General features: G+C 57.9%; 3 protein-coding genes across 3 annotated transcripts; 1 reads left to right on the top strand and 2 right to left on the bottom strand.

The window, feature by feature from the left end:
• Positions 1 to 14: 14 nt before the first annotated feature.
• FAM98C (family with sequence similarity 98 member C) lies at positions 15 to 3,224 on the bottom strand. The gene is made up of 8 exons (XM_029237132.1): positions 3,112 to 3,224; positions 2,857 to 3,005; positions 2,643 to 2,777; positions 1,981 to 2,186; positions 1,666 to 1,743; positions 1,466 to 1,582; positions 884 to 1,051; positions 15 to 328 (listed from the first exon to the last, which is right to left on the bottom strand). Exons 1-8 carry the CDS (start codon positions 3,174 to 3,176, stop codon positions 188 to 190), a joined length of 1,059 nt encoding a protein of 352 aa, XP_029092965.1. The 5' UTR covers positions 3,177 to 3,224; the 3' UTR covers positions 15 to 187.
• Positions 3,225 to 6,009: 2,785 nt separating this feature from the next.
• On the bottom strand, positions 6,010 to 13,739 carry SPRED3 (sprouty related EVH1 domain containing 3). The gene is made up of 5 exons (XM_029237775.1): positions 13,475 to 13,739; positions 12,161 to 12,329; positions 11,973 to 12,052; positions 9,682 to 9,825; positions 6,010 to 8,950 (listed from the first exon to the last, which is right to left on the bottom strand). The coding sequence occupies exons 1-5, from the start codon at positions 13,649 to 13,651 to the stop codon at positions 8,285 to 8,287; spliced, it is 1,236 nt and encodes a 411-aa protein (XP_029093608.1). The 5' UTR covers positions 13,652 to 13,739; the 3' UTR covers positions 6,010 to 8,284.
• Positions 13,740 to 16,200: 2,461 nt separating this feature from the next.
• Positions 16,201 to 20,242, top strand: GGN (gametogenetin). Its single transcript, XM_029206776.1, has 3 exons — positions 16,201 to 16,294; positions 17,057 to 18,928; positions 19,848 to 20,242. Exons 2-3 carry the CDS (start codon positions 17,076 to 17,078, stop codon positions 19,963 to 19,965), a joined length of 1,971 nt encoding a protein of 656 aa, XP_029062609.1. The 5' UTR covers positions 16,201 to 16,294; positions 17,057 to 17,075; the 3' UTR covers positions 19,966 to 20,242.
• The last annotated feature ends 80 nt before the right edge of the window (positions 20,243 to 20,322 follow it).

The following is a 20,322-nucleotide window of genomic DNA, read 5'->3' as shown; positions in this document are numbered from 1 at the left end:
AATTTATTTTCCAGAGAACATGGTCCTTGGTGTTGAATGGTAGATGTGGGGAGGACATTTGGGACCTGAGGAACAGGGGGTATGGGGCTGGGGTGCCAGGTGCCAAGAGAAACCCTCACAGTGACTCCTCAGAGATTATCAATGTCAGCACCTCATGAAGGACCCCCCTCCAACCACCAGTCCCCCTTTACTTCTTCTTCTTGCGGCCCCAGCACTGGCGGCCTGCCTTCTGCCCGCCTCTGTCCTCTCTTCTGCTCTGCCAGCTGGGCATGGGAGCCTCCAGCTCATTTGGGCGGCCCCCCCGGTCTGGAACGCTGCCCATAAGCACCTGAGAGGTGATTAGACTTGAGTTGCAGAGAAGAAAAATATCTTGGACAAGGGGGCTAGAGAGCCAAGAGAACAGCATAAGGTTGAAAAAGGAAGGGCAGATGCTGGGACTTCCTTGGTGGTCCAGTGGTTAACACTCCTTACTCCCAATGCAGGCTAAATATGTAATCATTTGAACAGAGGGTAGTTTTGCTTTAAAAATGGTTAAAACCCAATACAGCGGACAGGGTGAGTGGTGGGAGAGGATTCTAAGCCAAAGCAGGAGAGGAGGGCAGGGCCTCAGTAAATAGGTGGACTTTGTTCTGAAGGCACTGGGGAGCCATAGAAAGGTTTTGAGCTAGGGAGGGACATGGTCAGATGTTTGAGTTAGAAACATCCTTCTAACTGCCATGTGGAGGGGGCAGATTAGAGGTCGTGAGTCCAGAGGCCAGGAACCCAAGGAGAAGGCGAGAGCAGGAGCCCAGGCAGAAGAGGACAAGGTTTGTACAAGCAAAGGCTAAAAGGCCAGTTTGAAGGCCAAGGATGCTGGGGCCCTTCCCCATCCCCAGGTACTCACCTTGTGGATAGCACAGCAGGTCCCTCGGCGGGCAGTCTTGCTGGTGGCTGGGACAAGGCGTGACAGGTCAGCTCGAGCAGCCAGGACGTGTGCAATGGAGACATCCGATTCTGGGGTCAGAGCCTCTCGAATTGGGATCAGCACTGCCTTCATGGCCTCTCCTTGGGCCTAGTGAGTAGGAGTAGACATGGAGAACGTGCCCACGAGACCTCCCCAGATGGGATCTGTAATCTTGAAAGCATCTCTTCCTGTCTCAGGGCCTCACTTCCCACATCTTTTTTTCTTTTTTAATATTTCATTATGTTTCTTGTTTGTTTGCTTTATCGAAGTATAGTTGATTTACAATGTTGTGCACTTCCCACATCTTTTAGTAAGGAGTACTGCTCTAAATACACTCCCAGATCAGACCAGGGAATTCTAGAATGCCCTGGGGGCCCTGAGATTCCAGACCCCCAAACCTCACAAGATTCTAAAATGTCCTGGGCCTCAGAACCAACAAGGGGGTCATATCCCTGGCCCTCATGTCTCCTCCCTGCAGCTGCAGCCCTCACAACTGCTCCTGCCTTGGTCTTCTGCCCACACCTCTGCCCGATCACTCCAGTGGAAAGCAGATGTTGTGAGGTCCAGGCGCTTGAGGAGGAGGCAGCGGCGGCAGCAGTACTGATCTCGCAGGCTTTGGTACAGAGACTCCAATGCTTCCTGGGGGAAAAGGTCTCAGTCATGCCAGGGGCCCCCCTCACTCCCATTTCTTTTCACATACATACAGCCATACACAGCCTTACCCATCTAGGTGCATCCAGCGGGTAGCTGAGGAGAGGCTTTAGGGACCCTGCGGGCAGGGAAGGCAGCAGCTCCACGATCTGATGAGAGAAGAAGGAGGCTGGGGTTGACCGGGCAGAAATCGGATAGACTCCTCCGTGGACCCCAGTTCCCCACGACCCTGAGGACCCCGGCCACAGAACCAAGAATGGCAGTCACAGTTGTAGGAAACATCCGTGGCTGTGCACTCCTCCCAGAGCCACTTTTGAAGAGGGGGCTGTCCCCCCCTACGAGGAGAGTGAGGTGAGCCGGGTGCGGAGGGGGCTCCAGCCCTCTACCTTGGCATGCAAGTCTCGAAGCAGCTGGCTGGCTGGGGTCCCCGGCATGGGTCTAGGCAGCCCCAGGGCTTGGAGAGTAAGGACCATTTCCTGGACCAGGCCAGATCCCTCCTCTGCTCCCTCCACACCGGACTGCTCAGGGCTGGGATCCAGACGGGACTGCAGGCGGAGGAGGCGAGCAGCCTGGACCTCCGAGCAGAGAAAGCCTAAAAGTAGGGAAAAGGAGCAGTGCAATCAAGGAGGGCTGCCACCCCACCTACCGGGGTCAAAAAGTTCAAGCGGCTTCAAAACCTCCCGCCTCCTAGTTCCGCCCACCTAGAATCCTGCTTCTACCTCCAGAATAAGCCCCACTCACTTCGAGACCCAGCTCCCTCTGCAGATTTTTCAAACCCTGCCCACTTCGGAACCTCCTGTCCCGCTCCGTCTAACCCAACCCATGTGAGCTTCAAGACCCACCATCAAAATACTAACCCCGCCCATCGCAGAGCCCTTAGCCTAGCCCAGTGTTCGGACCCCACCCACCTCCGTCCGGCCCTCTTGCTGGTCTCAAAATTCTGACCACGCCCCCTCGGGATCCCGGGCTCCACCTCAACGCGCAGAGCCCGCCCCCCTCGAGGCTGTAGCCTCGCCCACTTCCGCATCCCGGCCAGCCCCCTCCTCACGCAGCAGGCGCAGGCGCACGCCGGGCTCCCGCAGCGAGGTCCCGCAGTTCCCGCCGCAGAGCTTGCGGTCTGGGCAGTGCAACTCCCGCAACAGGCCGGCCAACTGTCGCAGGAATTCCTCCTCGGGAACAGAACCTGCCGGAGGCGGGAGATGTCAGGGCGTGGCGGCGCCACCCATGGCTCCGACACTCCCAGCCTCCCGCTCCATGCGTACCGTCGCCGGCGCTCAGCGCCTCCGTGCCCTCCTCTCGCTGCCGCTCCAGGGCACCCAGAGTCGCCAGCTCCGCCGCCAGCCGCGCGCACAGAGCCCTGAAGTCTGGGCACGAGGTTCCCAGCGACGCCGACCCCGAAAAACCCTCATACCTGCGGCGCGGCCGAGGCAGCGGGAGCGGGTGGGGGAGGTTAGTAGGAATTTCTGAGGGCAAACCTGCCCCTTCCTGCACCCCCAGCCACAGCCCGCTCCCCTTACCCCAGCGCCAGCAGGTCCCGGGCCACCGCGGCCCACTCCCGCTCCTCCGCCTCCGCCCCCTCCATGAAACTGTAGCCCCTTCGCCCGGCGCGCGCTCCCCCTGCCGGTCGGTGGGAAGCTCCGCCCCAGGAATGGCGTGCACCCCCACCGCCCGTAACTGACCAATCAGCCTCTTCTTGCTAAGGGCCTTCGTCATTTCAATTGGTGCAGGAGGAGGCAGAACCCGCCCCCGGGCTCGCCTCCAGAGCCGAGCAGTAGAGCACCGCCCTTCGGGTAAGCAGTCAGGACACTGGAAACCCCCAGCGGGCGTTCTGAATCCCGGCTGTCGCGACAGACCAGCGATGTCGCTACTGCTGCGACGTAGAAGCAACTTCGGCTTCCTTTTCCTCAGCCTCCCTCAAATGCCCTCTGCTTTTAAAGCAACTTTGACCAAGTGTTGTTCTCCCAACTCCTCTCCAAGTCCAGAAACTCTTTCCCTCCTTTCCTACTTAGAGTTGGAATTCTGTCAGGGACCCAGGAATCCCAGCTACACACACACACACACACAAAACCGAGTTAGTCCGTTGGACCTTCACCCCTCTGCCCCCCTGAGGCTTGGAGAGAGGGAGCAGGTGCAATATATTATGGTGATTAAGAGATTGCACCCTAGGAGTGCAATCTTGTCTGCAGGCAAAGGTTAGGATTTGACTCCACCATTCACCACCATTGTGTTCCTGCCAAATTTCTTCACATCTGTGTAATGAGGGTAATAACGCCTACATTTTACAGTTGTTTGTGAGGATTAGTGCTTAGCAGACATCTACGGGGTACTCTATTAAAAATGACTAACATATATTAAGCATTTCGTGTGTGCTGCTGGGCTAAGTATCTTATCTCTATTTTATGGAAGAGAAAACTGTGATGCAGAGAGGATGAATCACAGAGAGAATGCATGGTGGTGCCAGGACTCCAAATTCAGATCTGATTCCAAAGTCCGTGCTTTTAACCACTTAACCTATTACTATTGTTATTACTGCTCTTGTTTTTGTAGCTGTTGTTAAAATTATTGTTCCAGGTTTACTCTCTTCCCGACTCTATCCTGGTCTCCTGTAGTTTCTGTAGTTCTACTGGGAGTGGGAGTGAACTGGGAGTAGAGCCTCAGGGAAGAAAAGGGCCAGAACCTGTTTCTCCAGGGCAGAGCCTACCCTTAATCTGGTTCCTCCATAGTCCTGCGTACCCCAAGGCTGGGTACTCAGGGGGCATTTGTTGACCTTAATAAAATACTAAAAATTGATCAGGCCAAAGCCTTGACGTCATAACCTTGACTCTACTCTTTATAGTGTACTCCATATCTAAATTGGTGAACTTGACCTTCAAAACAGATCCAGTATCTTGCCCACTTCTCCCCGCCTCCACTGATCTCACCCTCATCCTGTGCACCACTGTCCCCCCTGGACCATCCCAGCAGCCTTCACCATGTCTCCATGGCCCCTCCTCCCCAGTATCTGTCCCCCACAGGCAGCAAATGGGAACCTATGAATACCTGAGTCAGGTTACCTCCCTCCCATGCTTGGAGCCTTCCTGTAGCTCCACCTCACTCCGGATGAGCAGAAAAGTCCATGCAGTAGCTTGCAAGGCCCCACAGATCCTCCCTGTCACCTTTCAGCCTTCATCTCCTAAGCACCCTCCTACTTGCTTCCCCCCCACCCCGTCCAGCTCCCTTGATGTCCCTCAGACTTACCAGGCATGCTTCTCCCTCAGGGCCTCGCACAACTGTCCCCTTTACCTGGAGTGCTTTTCCTGCAGACATCCACAAGACTCCCTCACCTCCTTCAGGGCTTTATTCAAACGCCAGTTCCTTAGTGGGGACTCCCTGACCACCCCAGCTACAACTGCCTGTATCCCCCATCTCCACTTTATTTTTTCTTTATAGTATGTATCATTTCTAACATGTTGTCTCCTTCACTATACGGCTCATAAGTTCCTTGTGGGAAAGGATTTTGTCTGTTCTGGCCTCGTGGCTTGAGGCATCTTAGTTTCCCAGCCAGGGATTGAAACTGCACCCTTGGCAGTGAAAGTGATGTGGAGTCCTAACCACTGGACCGCCAGGGAATTCCCCAATTTTTGTCTGTTCTGTTCACTGCCTTATCCCCAGCGCCAATAAAAAGGGTGTCCAGTAAATGTAGAGTGACTGGAGGTATAAATTCAGCTGGAGGATCTGCTTGGGACTAAAGGATGGGAAGGGGAAAGGAGGATTTGGGTAGGGGACTGGTCTGGTGGTTCAGGAAGGTGAATGGATGGGGTGCATCAATGCAAATAAAGAACACAGGCTGAGACTTTGTCACAGACATTTCTTGGAGCCGATATCTCATGCCCCCTCCCCCGATGACAAGGCTGGGTCTTCGGCCCGCATCATCCCCCACTACTTCAGCCTGCCCTGATAACAACATTGAGGTCACAGACTGGCTTAGAATCAAGATCAGAAAGATAAATGTCGGGGTGCCTCTCCCGAGTATGGGGGCCAAGCATCCAATCTGAGGGGCAAGCAGCTGGGAAATTGGGCCTGGGGGCTCCAGGGTCTGAGGTCTTCCTGGCTCCCAGGGTCATCCCTCCATGCACCCCTGATCTAGGGGTGATGAAGAGTAATCATGGATCAGAGGTGGGTATCAGCAGGGAGCAGGACTGGGAGACCTGGGAGAGGCGGTGCTGGGAGGTGGGAGCCAGGGAACCGTCCCCCAGCCCCCCACTTCATCCGCAGATCCCGCAGCACCTTACAGCACTCTGGTCCCCCGTCCCACCCCTCCCCAAAACGAGGTAGGTTAAGAATGGAGCTTCCCCCCGCCCACCACGGAAGGGAGGAGACCGAGGCACAGAGAGGGGGATGGGGACCCAGGCTGCCCCAGCCTCCAGTCCCTCCGCCCTCAGCTCTGGTGGGTCTGACAGTGATGAGAGCTGGGCAGAGTGGGGATGGGAGGGACACCCCCCTTTTCTCTCACCCATCCCAGGGTCTGCTTGAGAGAGCTGAATCTCACAGGTTCCGGATATAATAAATAGTTAATAATTTAAAGGAAGTGACAGGAGGATCCACCCCTCTGGCCCCCTTGACCTATCCCTTGAACCCCCACAAGGCTATCCAAGTCTGGGTAATGAGGAAAGGTAAGTGCACATTTCAAGGTGCTCGGGACCAGATGCAGGTCCCAAGCCCGTACAACATTGAGATTGTGTTGCTCCAAGACCGTGATACCCGCCCCCCCCATGCAGGAGGCCATCAGATCTGTGGTACACTAGAAGTCCCATTCCACTCAGGGGAAAGTGACCTTGGAATCCCCCTTCCCCAGAAGAGGACTCTCAATGGCACATGAACCATGCTTTCAAACTTTCCGAAACAACCCCCAACTCTGAGATGGAAGAGAAGGAGTTAACAGAGGGGCAGATCATAAAAGGCTTGGACTAGGGCTAGGACTCAAAGTTGGGCTTGGAAGAGAGTCTGCAAGGCTGGCGTGTGTGTGTGTGTGTGTGTGTGTGTGTGTGTGTGGCCTTTGTGCCAATAGAGCCATATCTAGTTGCCTTTGTGCAATGCCCACCTTCCTCTGAGGGCACAGCATGGCCAGCCCCACTCGCCACCTTGGCTGTGTGCCTCTGCTTCATGAACAGCTTGCACAATCGTCTACATTAATGCTGGGTCCTAGAGATGGGAGCAGGGGTGCTCTTGGGTGGTCCTGGAATCCAGGAACATTACCTCAAAATGTTTTTTTCCCCTTAGGGTAAAGGGGTAGTTCTGTGGGATACTGAGAGCTTGGGCTGGAGCCCTTGGGACTAGAATTCCAGTGTCTGGGAACTTGGGGTTTCAGGGGCGTATGGATGGCAGGATTCAACGGGCAGCAGGTCTCAGGGGATGCACAAGCTGGGCCTGGGAAATATCAGGCTAGAGAGGTTTGGGTCCAAAGAAATCTGGGAACTGAAGGTGCTAGGGTCCCAGGGAGCCTCAGATTTGTCTCTGGTATGGAGGGACCAAGGTCTTGGGTCAGGGACGATCCCAATATTGTGTAGGCTTGAGTGCTGAATTTGGGGGTCAATGGCACCTTGGGGTCTTGGATCTAGTGCTCCTAAAGCACCTTGGGGTCACTCAGGGGCAAGGGGTCAGAGGTCTGAGTTGCCATGAACATCCCATCTTGTGGGAGCTGGGCTCCCAGCCTTTAGTGGATTGGGGAATTTGTGGGTACGAAGAAGCCAAAGATTCCAGGACATTCTGGGGCTTGAAATGCAAGTCCAAGGAGGATTGGAAGAGGGCTATCTGAGGGGTTGGGACCAATGTGTTGGGCCCTGAGGTGTTGGTTGCCTCCAGTCTTACACCTGCGGGACTAGGCATCTCAGAGTCCTACATATGAAGTCGAAAGCTCCTGGGAACACAGGCTTGGTGTTGGTGGTCTACAGGCTTCTTTGATTCCTGGCTCACAGAGCATCTTGGAGTCTTAATTCTGGATCTTGGGCAGTGTGCGTGTGGGGAGGGGGGCTCTGAGATGGGTCTCCCAAGTCATTTGGGTCAGAGAACATCCGTTTGAGCACATCCAAGGTCTCAGAGTATCTTAAGAGGATTCGGTATCTAAGAAGTCCTGGGGCTACAAGAACATCTCAGATACAGGTGCTCGGAGTTTTAGGTGAGCATTCAGGAATGATTTGAGGGTGATTCTGGGTCTTAGGGTTTCAAGATCTGGGAGTAATTGTATACAGGCAGGGTCAGGTACCGGCAACTCCTAATTCTGGGGTTGTAATTTGAAGGTTCATGGTGCCAGGCATGACTGGGTCTAGATTGGTAATTTGAACAGTGAGTCAGGATTCAGAGACCGATTCTCAGGGATCCGTGTGCTCCCCTGCCTGCCTGAGGTGAAGAGTCTGGGCATCCCTGGAATCTGCTCAGTCTAGGCCAGAGCGGGGCGGAGTGGGGTTGGAGAACGGGGACGCCAGAACTCAGGATGCCTGGGACCTCTTGGACAGACAACCCAATGAAGCTGGTTCTGGGGTCTCTCAGTCCTACATTTGGGGTCCAGGTTCCAGGTCTGGGGTCTCTCAATCCAAACTCAAGCTCCAAGTTCCGGGTGTGTCTAGGTTTGGGTTTGGGGTCCGAACGGAGTCCGGGGTCCTGGACCCTCAATTTTGGGTCCTCGGTCCGGCTACCGGACCCACCAGGCCGTCCTCACCGCGCCGCCTCCTCGTGGCGACCCCCGCAGCCTGCGCAGCCGCATCGCGCTGCGACCCAGTGGCATGCGCGCAGGGGCGCGTAGCAGCAGAGGCAGGGCACGGCGAGGGAGAGTGCGGCCAGCGCGGCCCAGCGCGCGGCGGGGCGCGGGTGGCCCGGCTCGCAGGCGCACGGGTCCGAGAAGTCGCCTTCGGCATCCGACAGGCAGTGGTAGAGCAAGCTCTCGGCGCACCACAGGCAGCTGAGACGGCGCACCAGCCGGCGACCCGGGTCCGGGGCCTCGGCGCAGCGGCCGCCACGCCCGTCAGCGCGACGGCGGAAGAGCGCGCGGCAGTGCACGCAGCGCGCCGCCTCCTCCGCCTCCGGGGAGGCCTTGGTAGGTGCAGGGGCCGGGCTTGGGCCCGGGGGTGGGCGAACCGGGGGTGCTGGAGGCGCAGCCTCGGTGAGAGGGGCGGGCAGGGCTGTGGGGGGCCCCAGGGCTGCGCCCCTCAACGCGCCGGTCTTGGCGAAGCGCACGACGCAGGTGGATAGGGCGAGGGGTGCGGGTGGCCCAGCTCGCCGGTAATCCTCATAGCCGCGGCCGCCCCAGCCCAGCCCCCCTGTCCCGGCCAGGGGCTCTGAAGGCTCCGGAATCCCCGTGAACGGTAGGAGCGGAGGGTAGCTCTGCGGGACGAAGACAAAGGAGAACAAGTTAGCGGGGTCTGTGATGCCCCACATCCCACCACAATCCATCCCGGCCTTAGAAGACCCGAGAATCCACAGACCCAGCCACAGGCGTCATTCATCCTAGGATCCTGCCCTGGTATTCTGACTGCCTGGGTCCGGTACTCAGACTTGTAAGTCCTCAGCCCACTCCCCTCCCAGGGACAGAGGACATCTAGGGGCCGACAGAAGACTCCGGGCACCAAACCCACACCTTAAGGACTCAGTGGTCCAGGCTGTCAGTCCTGCCCTCTCTCAAGATCCGGGGTCCCAGTACCCAGCCCCCTCTACTCTCAGATTCAAGACTCCTGGACCCCAGCCGTCTCCTCCTTCAGGACGCAGGAGTCTGGTCCCCAGGTCCCTTTTACCCCTTGGATACTGAGCCCTACCCCTCGTGAATTAAGCACTAAAGGACTCCTTCCACGAGTACCACCAACTTCCTAATATAGTCATTGTCCGAGTCGTCCCCTAAACCTCTGTGGAATTCAGAACTTTCCAGTCTCCAAGAGCGCAGGAGACGCAGGAAGCCCTCACCCAACCTTCCGAGGAACCCAGGCCTAAGCTCCCCCGCCATAAGTCGGGTCAGCCATCCCTTAGAATCTGTGGTTTCTTGCCCCTCTGCGGCCTCAGTTCCCGCCCACTTTCGGGACCCCAGCGCCCGGCCTTATTTCACCGGGGGTCGGAGGTCGCACCTGAGCTGACGAGCGGCGGCGCTGGGGGGGCGTGGCCGGCCCGAAGCCAGAAGCTGACTCCACGGTGACGATGGGGGCCGCCGCTGCGGTGGGAGGCGTCTCCTGGTGGCTGTGACTGGAGGAGGAGTCGCTGTCCACGTGGGACTGGGGGAGATTGGCGGCCTCAGAGCCGGGACCCCTGGCACAGCCGATGCCCTTACATAGACCCCCTCCCATTGTGAGCGAGGGCTCTGCGGCCAGACAGGCCTGGGTTCAAGCCCCGGCTCTGCCACTGACTGGTTGTGTGACCTCCGGCAAGTGAGCTCAGCTCTTTGAGCCTCAGTTTCCTCTTCTGTAAAATGGGGATCATAATATTGTCTATTCGTAACGATGTGGTTAGGACCCACTGTAAAGGGCATAAACATGCCTGAAGTACAGGAAGAGCTGGAAATGGTTATTATTTGACTTTCTCTTCTTATCTGCTCAGCTCACCAACCTACAGAACATCAAACCAACCTCCCTTCTCAGAAGCCCTCTCCCTTGGCTGTCAGCTGCCTTCCTGCCTCCTTCCCACCACCACACCTTTACTGGGGCAGTTCCATCCACCTGGAATGTGTTCCTTCCCATCCAAACCAAGCTCTGTCCTTTAGGAGCTTCTCAGACCCTTGGTTTCCTTTCTGTAACTTGGGAATAATTCCCACCTCATCCGATTCCTATCTTCAATAAACATTCATTGAGCACCCACGACATGCCAGGCTCACAAAGGCCATCGGGAGGGTGTGAGATGGAGCATGGAGAGCACAGCATCTTTCCTGAGTAAGTGCTCAATAAGTGGGACCTGTCTGTGTGACTTTGTAGACCCACCTGCATCTCCCATTACCCTGGGAATCTCCCTTTTCTGCCCAGGGAACCAGTTTTGTTCTTCCAAGTGTTCTCGAGCAACTCCCACTGTACCCCAGCAAGTGCCAAATCGAATCCGACATTATGTGCATTTATTCATTCAATCAATTTATTCAACACATATTTACTGAACACTTACTGTCTACCAGGCACTGTTTTAAGCATTGAAGATGCAGCAAGAAAGCAACAAAAGATCCTTGCCCTCCTGGAGCTGACATGCTAGCATGAGAGATGGACAGTAAAGTCATTGATAAGAAAACTGTCTATTGGGAGAGGAAATACGAAAAATATCTTAGAAGATGGGGATAAAGAGTAGGATAAGGAGCATTGGGAGATTTTAAACAGGTTACTCAGGGAGGGCCTCACTAAGGTGATGTGTGTGTAAAGCCCTGAAGGAAATAAGGGAATAAGCCATGTGGAAATTTGGGGAAGAGTGTTCTAAGACAGAGGAACGGTGAGTGCAAAGGCGCTGAGACAGGAATGTGCCTGCCCTTTTGGAGTACCAGTAGGAGGCCAGTGTGGCTGGAGCCAAGTGAGCATGAGGGAGAGTAATAGGAGGCCAGATTGTGTGGGATTTTATGTGCCACTGTGAGGACTTTGTCCTTTACCACGAGTGAGATGGAGCCTGGGTAGGGTTGTAAGTGGGAGATATCCATGATTTGACTTAGAGGTCAATAGGGTCCCTCTGGCTGTGTGTGGGGAAAGGAGATGGTGGGGAGAGGGCAGTTGATGAGATGGTCCAGTGGGGAGATGAGGTTGAACAGTAACCAGGTTGGAGGCACATTCCGATCATTTTGAAAGTGGAACCAGGGAATTCCCTGGAAATCCAGTGGTTAGGACTCAGCGCTTTCACTGCCAGGGCCTGGGTTCAATCCCCAGTCTGGGAACTAAGATCCCACCTGCCATACAGTGCAGCCAACTTAAAAAAGAAAGAAAGAAAGTGGAGCCAATATTTGCTGACAGATTAGATGAGGGGCGTAAAAGAGGAGAGGAGGCAAGGATGACTCCAAGGTTTGTACCCCTGAGAAGGATGGATTTCCCATTAATTTGTTCATCCATTTACTTTTAATATTTACTCATTTTTATAGTGTACCTTAATATTTTTTCTGCCTTTCCACACTAGACTAGAAGCTCCTCGAGGAAAGGGACTTTGTTTTGTTCACTGATGTATCCCCAGTGCTTAAAACACTTCTTATTCAAGGTGTTCAATAAATACCCTTGAATGAACATATAAATCAGGATAGAACAGAAAAACTAGAATAACTGGGATCAAAATTGACACTATTGTTTGGGCCCCAATTCGTGTGCCCAGCACGTGGCATGGTGCTGGATACACAGTAGGTGCTCAAGAATGTTTGTAGCATAGAAAGAAACCCCTGCCCTCCCAGCAGAGCTGCATCCTGGAGACTCACCGTCAGAGGGCAGGGAGTGTCTGCGGTATCCTGGGAAGGGGAGGAGGAAGAGGAGGAGGAGGAGGAGGGGGTGAGCGAGCCTGGGGCGGGGAGAAAGGCAGAGAGTGAGTTCCCTGGGCCCCGGCTTCTCCCACCCTCCACCCCAGCCCCCACCACCACCACCAATGCCCACCACCTGCGCCACTCACCTCGACCCAGTGCAGCCAGTGCTGCCAGCAGGCTCTTCTGGAACTCGTCAGCCTCTGCTGGACTCTGAAACGTCAGCCCAAACTTGCAGTCACCCAGGCTCCAGTGATGGAAGATGGGGTTCACCTTGTTGTAAACCAAGCCTGGCCGCAGGGTACACTCCAAGGTGGTCTGAGGGGGGCAGGAAGGGGCCAGGTCAGATATCCCCCCTTCCAGCCATGCCTGTGACTTCCCCAGACTCTATACCAGAGCATCCCACAAACCTCATTTCTCAACCCTAGGTGTACCCTTGAACCCTGATCAACACCCCAATACCACTCCCCAACTTTACTGAGCACACCTCTGATACTCCAATATTTCCCCCAAACCCCTTGATCCCTACATTTTCCTAACCACCCCCCGCCCCATATCTCAATAGGAATCCCAAATTTTATTGAATGCCTCAAAAAATGAGTCAACCTCTTTCTGAGAGCCAATATCCCCCATGTGACTCAATCATACTCCCCAAATTTTACTGAACATCTCAAAATGTTATTGTTAATCCCCTTCTGATGCCCCAATAAGTTCCCCAAATATTATCCCCAAATTCTTAACAAACTCCCACATATTTCCCCTCAGATGCTGGTCAACACCCTAGAAGTTCCCTCATCTTTTTGCCCAACAACACTATATTCTTTCACACCATTTCAAACCCCCCTACATTGTTCCTTCCGATCCTTGCTCTGAAATTCAGCCCTTACTCCAAGCCTTTTCAAACGATCCAAACCTTTCTACTACACCCCCAGCTGCAACGTCAACATTCTCTTTCCATTTCAGGCCAGACAGCCCAGAACATTCCTGCTGAACCCACATTAGGATTGTAAACCCTATTGGACACTTCCAGACGGTCCCCCCACCAAATGCCTCCATACACTTAGGGCAGACAGGGGCCAGTGGTGTAAAATCCTCGTGGTGAGAATCTCTGAGCAAGATGGAGCCACGGGGAGGGTTCCGAGCCGAGGAGGGATAGGATCTGAGTCAGGTGTTAGCCCAGCCCCTTTTGAACAGACTGAGGTTGGGGGAGGGAGCAGCAGAAGGGCAAAGAGACCAGTGCGAGGCTGCTGTGACAGTCCAGCAGGCAACGGCAGTGGACAGGACCTGCTTAATACCCCCAATAGTCCCCAAACTCCCCACTCTCAGACAGAGGACAGATATGCTTCCAACTCCATCCCACACCCCGGTGCTGCGAGATGACCTGACCTCACCTCTACATCCCCAGTCCCATTCCCCTACTTCCCCACACCCTCACCCTACCCCCACGCCCCAGGGTGGCTCACTTTCTGGTCCCGGAGGCGCTCCCCGTGGATGACGTAGTGCCCCTGGCGGGCCCCCCCCTCGGGCCTGGCCCCTCGGACCCGACATACGCTCACCTGGCTGAGGCCCCCGCCCCCCACAGGCAGCCAGCCCCCACTGGAGTCATCTCGGGCCATCACCACGGCTCGGACCCGAACCATGTACCTGGAGGAGGTGGGGGGACAGGGACAACAGGGTCAGTGAGCGTCAATCCTGCTCTCCAATTCAGTGTTCCCCCAACCCTCATCTCTGCTCTTCATCCCTCACAGCTGGATCTACTGCACCCTTAGCCACCCCTACTCACCTTACCTTCCACACCCACCTCCTCCCCTAGGCCCACTGTCTCCCCATACCCGTCACCTCTCTTATGCCCACCTTCTTCCAGCATGGCTTCTTTCTTCCTCTTGCCATCTCTTTTCTCCCATGCCTACCTTCTTCTCCATATCTACCTTTTTTCTCCATACCCACCTTTCCTCCCTTTCCCCATCTTTCCCATCCTCACCCCCATAGCTTTGCTCTTCCACTTCCCTTCCTCCTCCTGCTCATCCCCTATCAACCCTGTCTCCTTCTCCTCCCTCAGCACGTACCCACGGCCCCACCCATCGTCCCCCTCACAGCTGGGTGCCTGCGCATATGTATTTTCTTAGAGCCCATCAACTCAGCTCCAGTCCCCCCTACACTGCCTCCGCACCCTGCCGCCCAGGCCACTGGCTGGGTGAGAAACCCAGGCTCTCTTCCCCCCCACCCCTTCCCGGATTTATGAATGAGACCGGATGCAAAGCTCACTGAGTCACCCAGCAACGGGAGATGGGCAGGGAGCAGGGAGAGAACCAGAAATGGCCAGAGACAGGCCGAAAGGGAGATGGAGGCAGAGGAAGCCAGAAACGGGCGACCGAGACACATCCAGAGAGCATTTCATTCACAAAAATCAAGCCTGCTCTCTCAGGCCCCTGCCGAGGAAAGGCAAGGGGCAGAGATTGCGGGGGGTGGGGGGCGGGGGGAATTGATCCCTCCTCCTCTCCCTCCCCGCCCCAGCATCTTTCAGAACCATCTTACCCCGCCCCCCAGCTCAAGGGACGTAGCCCTCCGCCCAGTAATCGGGATCAGCGTCCAAGCCCTCACTACCGCCGAGCGCAGGGACCTTGGCGCCCCAGCCTTAGGGACCCCAGCAACGAGGTCTAGCCCCTTCCCCCACCTGCAGGCTGCCGGGTTTCCCCAGCCCTTGGGGAGGGGAAGGGGCGGCCGCAGCGCCCCCAGCCCCCTTTTCTCAATGGGATGGGATTTTGTGAATGAGCAGTCACGTGACGCTGCTTCCTTTGTCCGCCCGCCTCCCCCGACAACAGGTGAAGCAGAGAAAGAGGGCAGGGGTCCCCCCCGCACCAGGGCCTACTGGGATGGGACGCCGGGCTTTCTGGATGCCCTACGCTCCCCACACATCTGTTTCCCGGGGGGAGTGGTCCCCTGAGTTCCCCAACGGTGAGGGTCCAGTACGGAATTTTATGAATGGGGCGTCCTCCGAGGAAGTCCAGGCCCCCCAAATGGACATTGGTACCCCAAATGGCCGCCGCGCAGTTTGGGGGCCCCCACCCCCTTGTCCTCCCAGCCAGGGTCCGGGGGGGCGCCCCGGTGGGCAGGAGGCGCAGCGCGGTGCTGTCTGCCCCCTCACCGTGACAGGCGGTCTGTCAGCCCCCGCCCCCTCGCCCCCCTCTGCACCTGCCTGGGAGGCTCCGGCCGGGCTCCGAGCGGTGGCGACGTGGCCTCCTCCTCCTCCTCCTCCTCCTCCTGTTCGCTCCGGCTCCCTCGCTGGCTCCGGCGGCGCTAGAGACGGGCACCGGGAGCCGGGGCGAGGGGGGAGGGAGGGGGAACCTGAAAGATGGGTGGGGGGGAGGGGGCGGCTTGGGGGAGGGGTAAGCGCGAGGCAGGCGCACTTGCCCGCTGGGTCCTAGAGCCCGGCACTGGCTCCTGCGAACAGCCCCCCAGCCCGCATTTTCTCAGGATCCAGAGAGGATCCCCTACTTTCCCACCCATCCGCGCCATTGGTCCCTGAGGATATGAGGAAGGGGTCCGGGACGGAGCCTGGTCTCAAGGCTCTAAAGAGGCGAGGGTCTACGTTTTGTGTTCTAAATGGGAGGGGCTGGGTGCCTGGCTAGGTTCGAAAAGGGGTGGGGCAAGAAGGGAGCATTTGCAAGGAGGCGGGGTCGGAGGACCTGGGGGAAGGAGAGGGGGAAGGAGAGGGTGAGGACGCCGAAGGCGCGGACAAGCGCGTGCGTCAAGAAAGGGGCGGGTCCACGGAGGAAGGACCTTCTGGGCGGGCCCGAGCAAGGAGAGGGTCTAGAGAAGAGAGGTTTCCAAGTCCTAAGGGGGCGGAGCTTATAAGTAAATTGTCTTTAGGGGCTGGACGACGGAGAGCTCCAAAAGGGAGGAGCTACGTAGCAGTGTTTGTAATGGGCGGGGCTTCGGGAGAGAGACTAACGGAGGGGGCGGGGCATTATAAAGGGGAGGGGCTTAAAACGTTCTATAGGGGTGGGGCCTAGGACTACAAGGCTTGGGGGCGGGGAAGAAGACTCCCGAGTATTTCAAAGGGAAAACCGAGTTCGTAAGGGGCCGTGCCCAAGCTGGCTCACGGAGGGCGTGGCCTCGAGCCCGGGGGCGTGGCCTAGATCTCGGGGTCCGCCCTCGCAGTCTCGCCCACTTGCCTTCACCCGCAACCCCGTTCTTTTCGGTTATTTTCTGCTACGGCCGTTCCCCGCCCTGCCCTGGGCCCAGGGGGCCGCGGTCTGAACTTTGGTCAGCTGGAGGAGTCGGTGAGTGGGATCCTCTGAGCGAAGGAGTAGCCAGGACGGAGCTTGGGTAAAGGGGTGGGGCCTGAGAGTGAGGCCTGCAGCTAGACCAGGAGCGGGAAAAGAAATTTAGGACTAAAGCCTGGGAAGAGGGCAGGACCAAATGATCAACACAGAGAGAGAGATCTGAGGGTTAGAGGTGGTGACTGAGCGGTTAGCCTGACAAGAATACCGGGAATTTGTTAAGCGGAGGCGGGGCCAGACCTGGGGCGGGGGGTGTTGTGAAGGCCAGATTCTCTGACAATCGGGGCGGGACCACAGGGCGGGGGCGGGGCCTGGGCCTCTGGAGCCTAGTTAGAGTCCAGGGAGAAAAGCTTGAACTCTTTGTAGGCCTTATAGGCTACAGAGCACAACCATCATGAGTGATATGGCCTGAGTGACTGACAGGAAAGCGGGCAAGACCTGTGTCTTGGAGCTTAGAGACCTCAGACGTGGTCAAAGTGTAGGGATGTGATATGAGGGACCAGCCAGGGAGACAGGGACCCAACCTTAGTACACTAGGAGGATGGAGGACTAAGTATCTGAACAGCAACTGTATGGGGCCACGGGGAAGAAGATGTGAACATCAAGAGTCACGGAACAGGAATGCGGGGAGAGACTAGTGCCTGAGTGGATCTTGGAGGACAAGGGCGGGGTTGGCGCTGACGGATAGGACAAAGTACAGCCAGCCTCGTGGGGTTCCCACAACCCTGGCAGATTGACTGGCGGAAGTTTTTCTGACCACAGTCCCTGACCTCCGTCAGAAATGGGGAACGTGCAGTCGGAGTCGTCCGCGGGCGGGGGCTCCCGAAAAGAGCAGGCCTTGGACCCGTCCTCCGACTCCCGCCGGACATCACTGTTGGAGCCCAAGGGGACCCCCTCCTCCCCGGCCATGCGCCTGGCTCGCGGGCTGGGCGTCTGGTTCCCTGGCAGCTCCGCGTCCCCGGGCCTCCTGGTACCCCCAGAGCCCCAGGCCTCACCCTCACCCCTGCCCCTGACCTTAGAACTGCCCTCGCCAGTGATGCCCCCTTCAGAGGAGGCGACTGCGGCCGCGGTCTCCACACCACCCCCGCCCCCCGTGGGGACCCTGCTGCCCGCGCCGTCTAAGTGGCGAAAACCCACAGGCACTTCGGTGCCCCGGATCCGCGGTCTGCTGGAGGCGAGCCATCGCAGCCAGGGCGACCCTCCCAACCTCCGCCCGCTGCCGCCGCCGCCCCGGCAACTAACCGGAGAGGACCCCGACCCTGTCCCGAGGGCCCCATCCCCGACTCCGCCGCCCTTGGAGCCGCCACTACCGACACCTTCCGACCCGCAGCCCCCAGAACGCAGAAGCACTCCTGCTCTGGCCACGTCCGCCGCAACCCCTACAGAAAGCCAGGCCAGGCACGGTAGCGAGGGTCAGATGACCGGCAGAGGGGCACCTCCCCAAGCAGGCGAGGGCGAAATGGCCCGGCCTGTGGCCTCCGAGCCCGGCCTGAGCCTGTTGTGTAAAGTCACCTTCAAGTCGGGGCCCCAGCTGTCCCCTGCGGCAGCGTCGAGTTCCTTAGCGGCCAAAGCCTCTCTCGGGGGCGGCGGCGGAGGAGGACTCTTCTCCGCCGCCTCGGGCGCCATCTCCTACGCTGAGGTCCTGAAGCAGGGACCCCTGGCTCCTGGGGCCTCTCGCCCCTCGGGCGAGGTCCCTCGGGGAACTCATGAAGCAGAGGGCGGTGATGGAGACGGCGAGGGGTGTTCTGGACCACCCTCGGCGCCTGCGTCCCACGCCCGGACCCTTACTCCTCCATCCTACACCACCTTTGCAGGCTCGAAGCCCAAATTTGACTGGGTGAGCCCCCCTGATGGCCCTGAACGCCAATTTCGCTTCAGTGGAGCTGGCGGAGGCGTCGGGGCGCCCCGACGGCGCGCAGTCGCGCTCTCAGGGCCCAGGGGCTCCCCGCCGCCTCCGGCAGGGCGGATGCATCCTGCTCCCAGGCCCCGGAGGCCCGCACCCGCCTTGCTGGCGCCGCCTGTGTTCATCTTCCCGGCGCCCACCAATGGCGAGACTGCGCGCCCCGGGCCTCCCAGCCCGCAGGAGTTGCTGCCGCCGCCGCCAGCGCCGCCGCCGCCGCCCACGCCACCACCCACGCCGCCTCCCGCGCCGCAGCCGCCAGTACTCCAGCCAACGCGGCTGCCCGTAGTGCTCCCGCCCACCCCAAGCCCTGGCCACTTGGAGTCGGCCGTGGCTCCCGCCCCGGCTCCCGCTCTGCCCATCGCCTTGGCCGCTGACCGGGCCCCAGGCCCGGCCTCATCCCCGGCTCCAGCTCCCACCGTGGCTGAGCCATCGCCACCTGCGCCCGCGCCCGTCAAGGTCCGCACGCGCCGGAACAGGGGTCCCCGCGCAGCCCGGGCCGCTCCGCGTGAGGATGGCGCGCCTGGAGATGGTCCTCGCGAATGTACTGCAACTACTGTGACTGACAGCGGTGGTGGAGGGGGTGGTGGCAGCGGGGCTCCTCCAGCGGGGACGGTTAACTCGGGCGCCACGCGCCACTGGCCACCCTTCCAGGTGCTTAAGTCTTGTCCCTTCAAGTGTTACTGCCGCCACCAGCCACGTCATCGCCGCCTGCCACGCAACGTGTCTGCCTGGTGAGGGGAGGTCGGGGAGTAGGGAGGGGAGTTATACCCTTCCAAGTCCTGAACCCGACTTTCCTGGAATGCCCCATTCAACCCTTTGGCGTCCTGACCCCAGCTGACCCTAGACCCTCCCCTTGGCTGCATCTCAAACCCAGCTGAGCTCCAACCCTTCAGAACCAAGAGGAGCCTTGATATCATGCTGATCCCTGACAGAGAACACCTTGGCCCCGCTCCTTAGTATCCAGACCTCCAACGTGACCCTTGGCCCTCTTATTACTCTCTGGAGCCATCAGGGAGGGAAAACTGGTCCCAGCTGGCCTGACCCTATTCACTGCATTGACCCTGTCCCTGGTGACATCAAGGACCACATCCCAGGCTCTTCAGGGATGGGATGGGAGATGATGGTCTTCTGGAACCAAACGGGTATAAATGCAGGCCTCCAAAGGAAGCCCCAGGCCTAGCCCCCCAGACTCCTTACCCCTCCAGCCTTTGGCACCTTCTCCCGACGGACCCAAGACTTTGACCGCCAGAGGGCACTGATATCCCAGTCCTTGTGCTGCAGAGGTTACTCCTGATTCCGTAGATTCAGGGGAGACACTGCATCCTGCAGTTACCTCTCCTTCACCCCTAAATCTCAGGATCTGGTCATCAGGGTCTGTCTGACCCTGGCTCCTGAGGAACCTGAATAACTGGGAGACCCTCTTCCCTGGTACCTCTGGGGCTCAGCTGGGACCTGAAGGGGGAGTTGGGAGAACTACTATCACCAACCCTCAGCCCCCTTTCCTACTAAGTTTAAGTGGATACAGCCCGGCCCTAAACTACCTTTGCGATATTCAGACATGGTCCCTTATACAGATGGAGAAAGTGGAGCCTAGAAGGGGTAAGGGCCTGGCCACATACCCAGGTCCTGAAGATTCTACCTTCTCCCTAGGCTAAGCACACCCACCAACCACCTGAGTGAGCCACCCTGGGTCACCACCATCAAGCTGGCCGGCTCCCTGGTAGCTGGGCTGGAGCACTACGACTTGCAGGCTACCCATTCCAACTGAGTGCAGTCTGCTCAATGCCCTCTGCCTTCCCCTCCTTGACAATAAAATAACCATCCAGATGCCTAGATGCCTGTCAGTCACTGGCTAAGGGTTGAAGGGGTGGGGCGGGGCAGAGGTCTCCATGAAAGCACCACATCCTGGCAACAGGAGGCTGGACCCAGGCTAGCAATAAGGGAGGTTCCATTCATCCAGCATGCGGACTGATGCACCCAGGGGTGAGATGTTCACATTCCCCTTAATACCATCAGCCCCATTTCCAAGCCGATCTGGTGCCAAGCTCAGGGGTTCAGTGCAAATCATTCTGGAAAGCAGGAATGATCATTCCCTCTCTGCAGCTGGGGAAACCGACTCTAGAAG

Source organism: Monodon monoceros, unplaced genomic scaffold, assembly GCF_005190385.1.
Source record: "Monodon monoceros isolate NGI ecotype Baffin Bay Population unplaced genomic scaffold, NGI_Narwhal_1 Super_Scaffold_10, whole genome shotgun sequence".
NCBI lineage: Eukaryota > Metazoa > Chordata > Mammalia > Artiodactyla > Monodontidae > Monodon > Monodon monoceros.
This window is presented reverse-complemented; position numbering and strand designations above follow the sequence as displayed.

Coding starts and splice junctions, on each gene's coding strand:
- GGN (XM_029206776.1), top strand. CDS start 17,076: ATGGGGAACGTGCAGTCGGAGTCGTCCGCGGGCGGGGGCTCCCGAAAA. Junction 18,929..19,847: donor CCACGCAACGTGTCTGCCTG/GTGAGGGGAGGT, acceptor CCTTCTCCCTAG/GCTAAGCACACCCACCAACC.
- FAM98C (XM_029237132.1), bottom strand. CDS start 3,176: ATGGAGGGGGCGGAGGCGGAGGAGCGGGAGTGGGCCGCGGTGGCCCGG. Junction 1,744..1,980: donor TTCGAGACTTGCATGCCAAG/GTAGAGGGCTGG, acceptor TTCTCTCATCAG/ATCGTGGAGCTGCTGCCTTC. Junction 1,583..1,665: donor CGCTGGATGCACCTAGATGG/GTAAGGCTGTGT, acceptor CTTTTCCCCCAG/GAAGCATTGGAGTCTCTGTA.
- SPRED3 (XM_029237775.1), bottom strand. CDS start 13,651: ATGGTTCGGGTCCGAGCCGTGGTGATGGCCCGAGATGACTCCAGTGGG. Junction 12,053..12,160: donor ACTGGCTGCACTGGGTCGAG/GTGAGTGGCGCA, acceptor TCCCCGCCCCAG/GCTCGCTCACCCCCTCCTCC. Junction 9,826..11,972: donor ACACTCCCTGCCCTCTGACG/GTGAGTCTCCAG, acceptor AATCTCCCCCAG/TCCCACGTGGACAGCGACTC.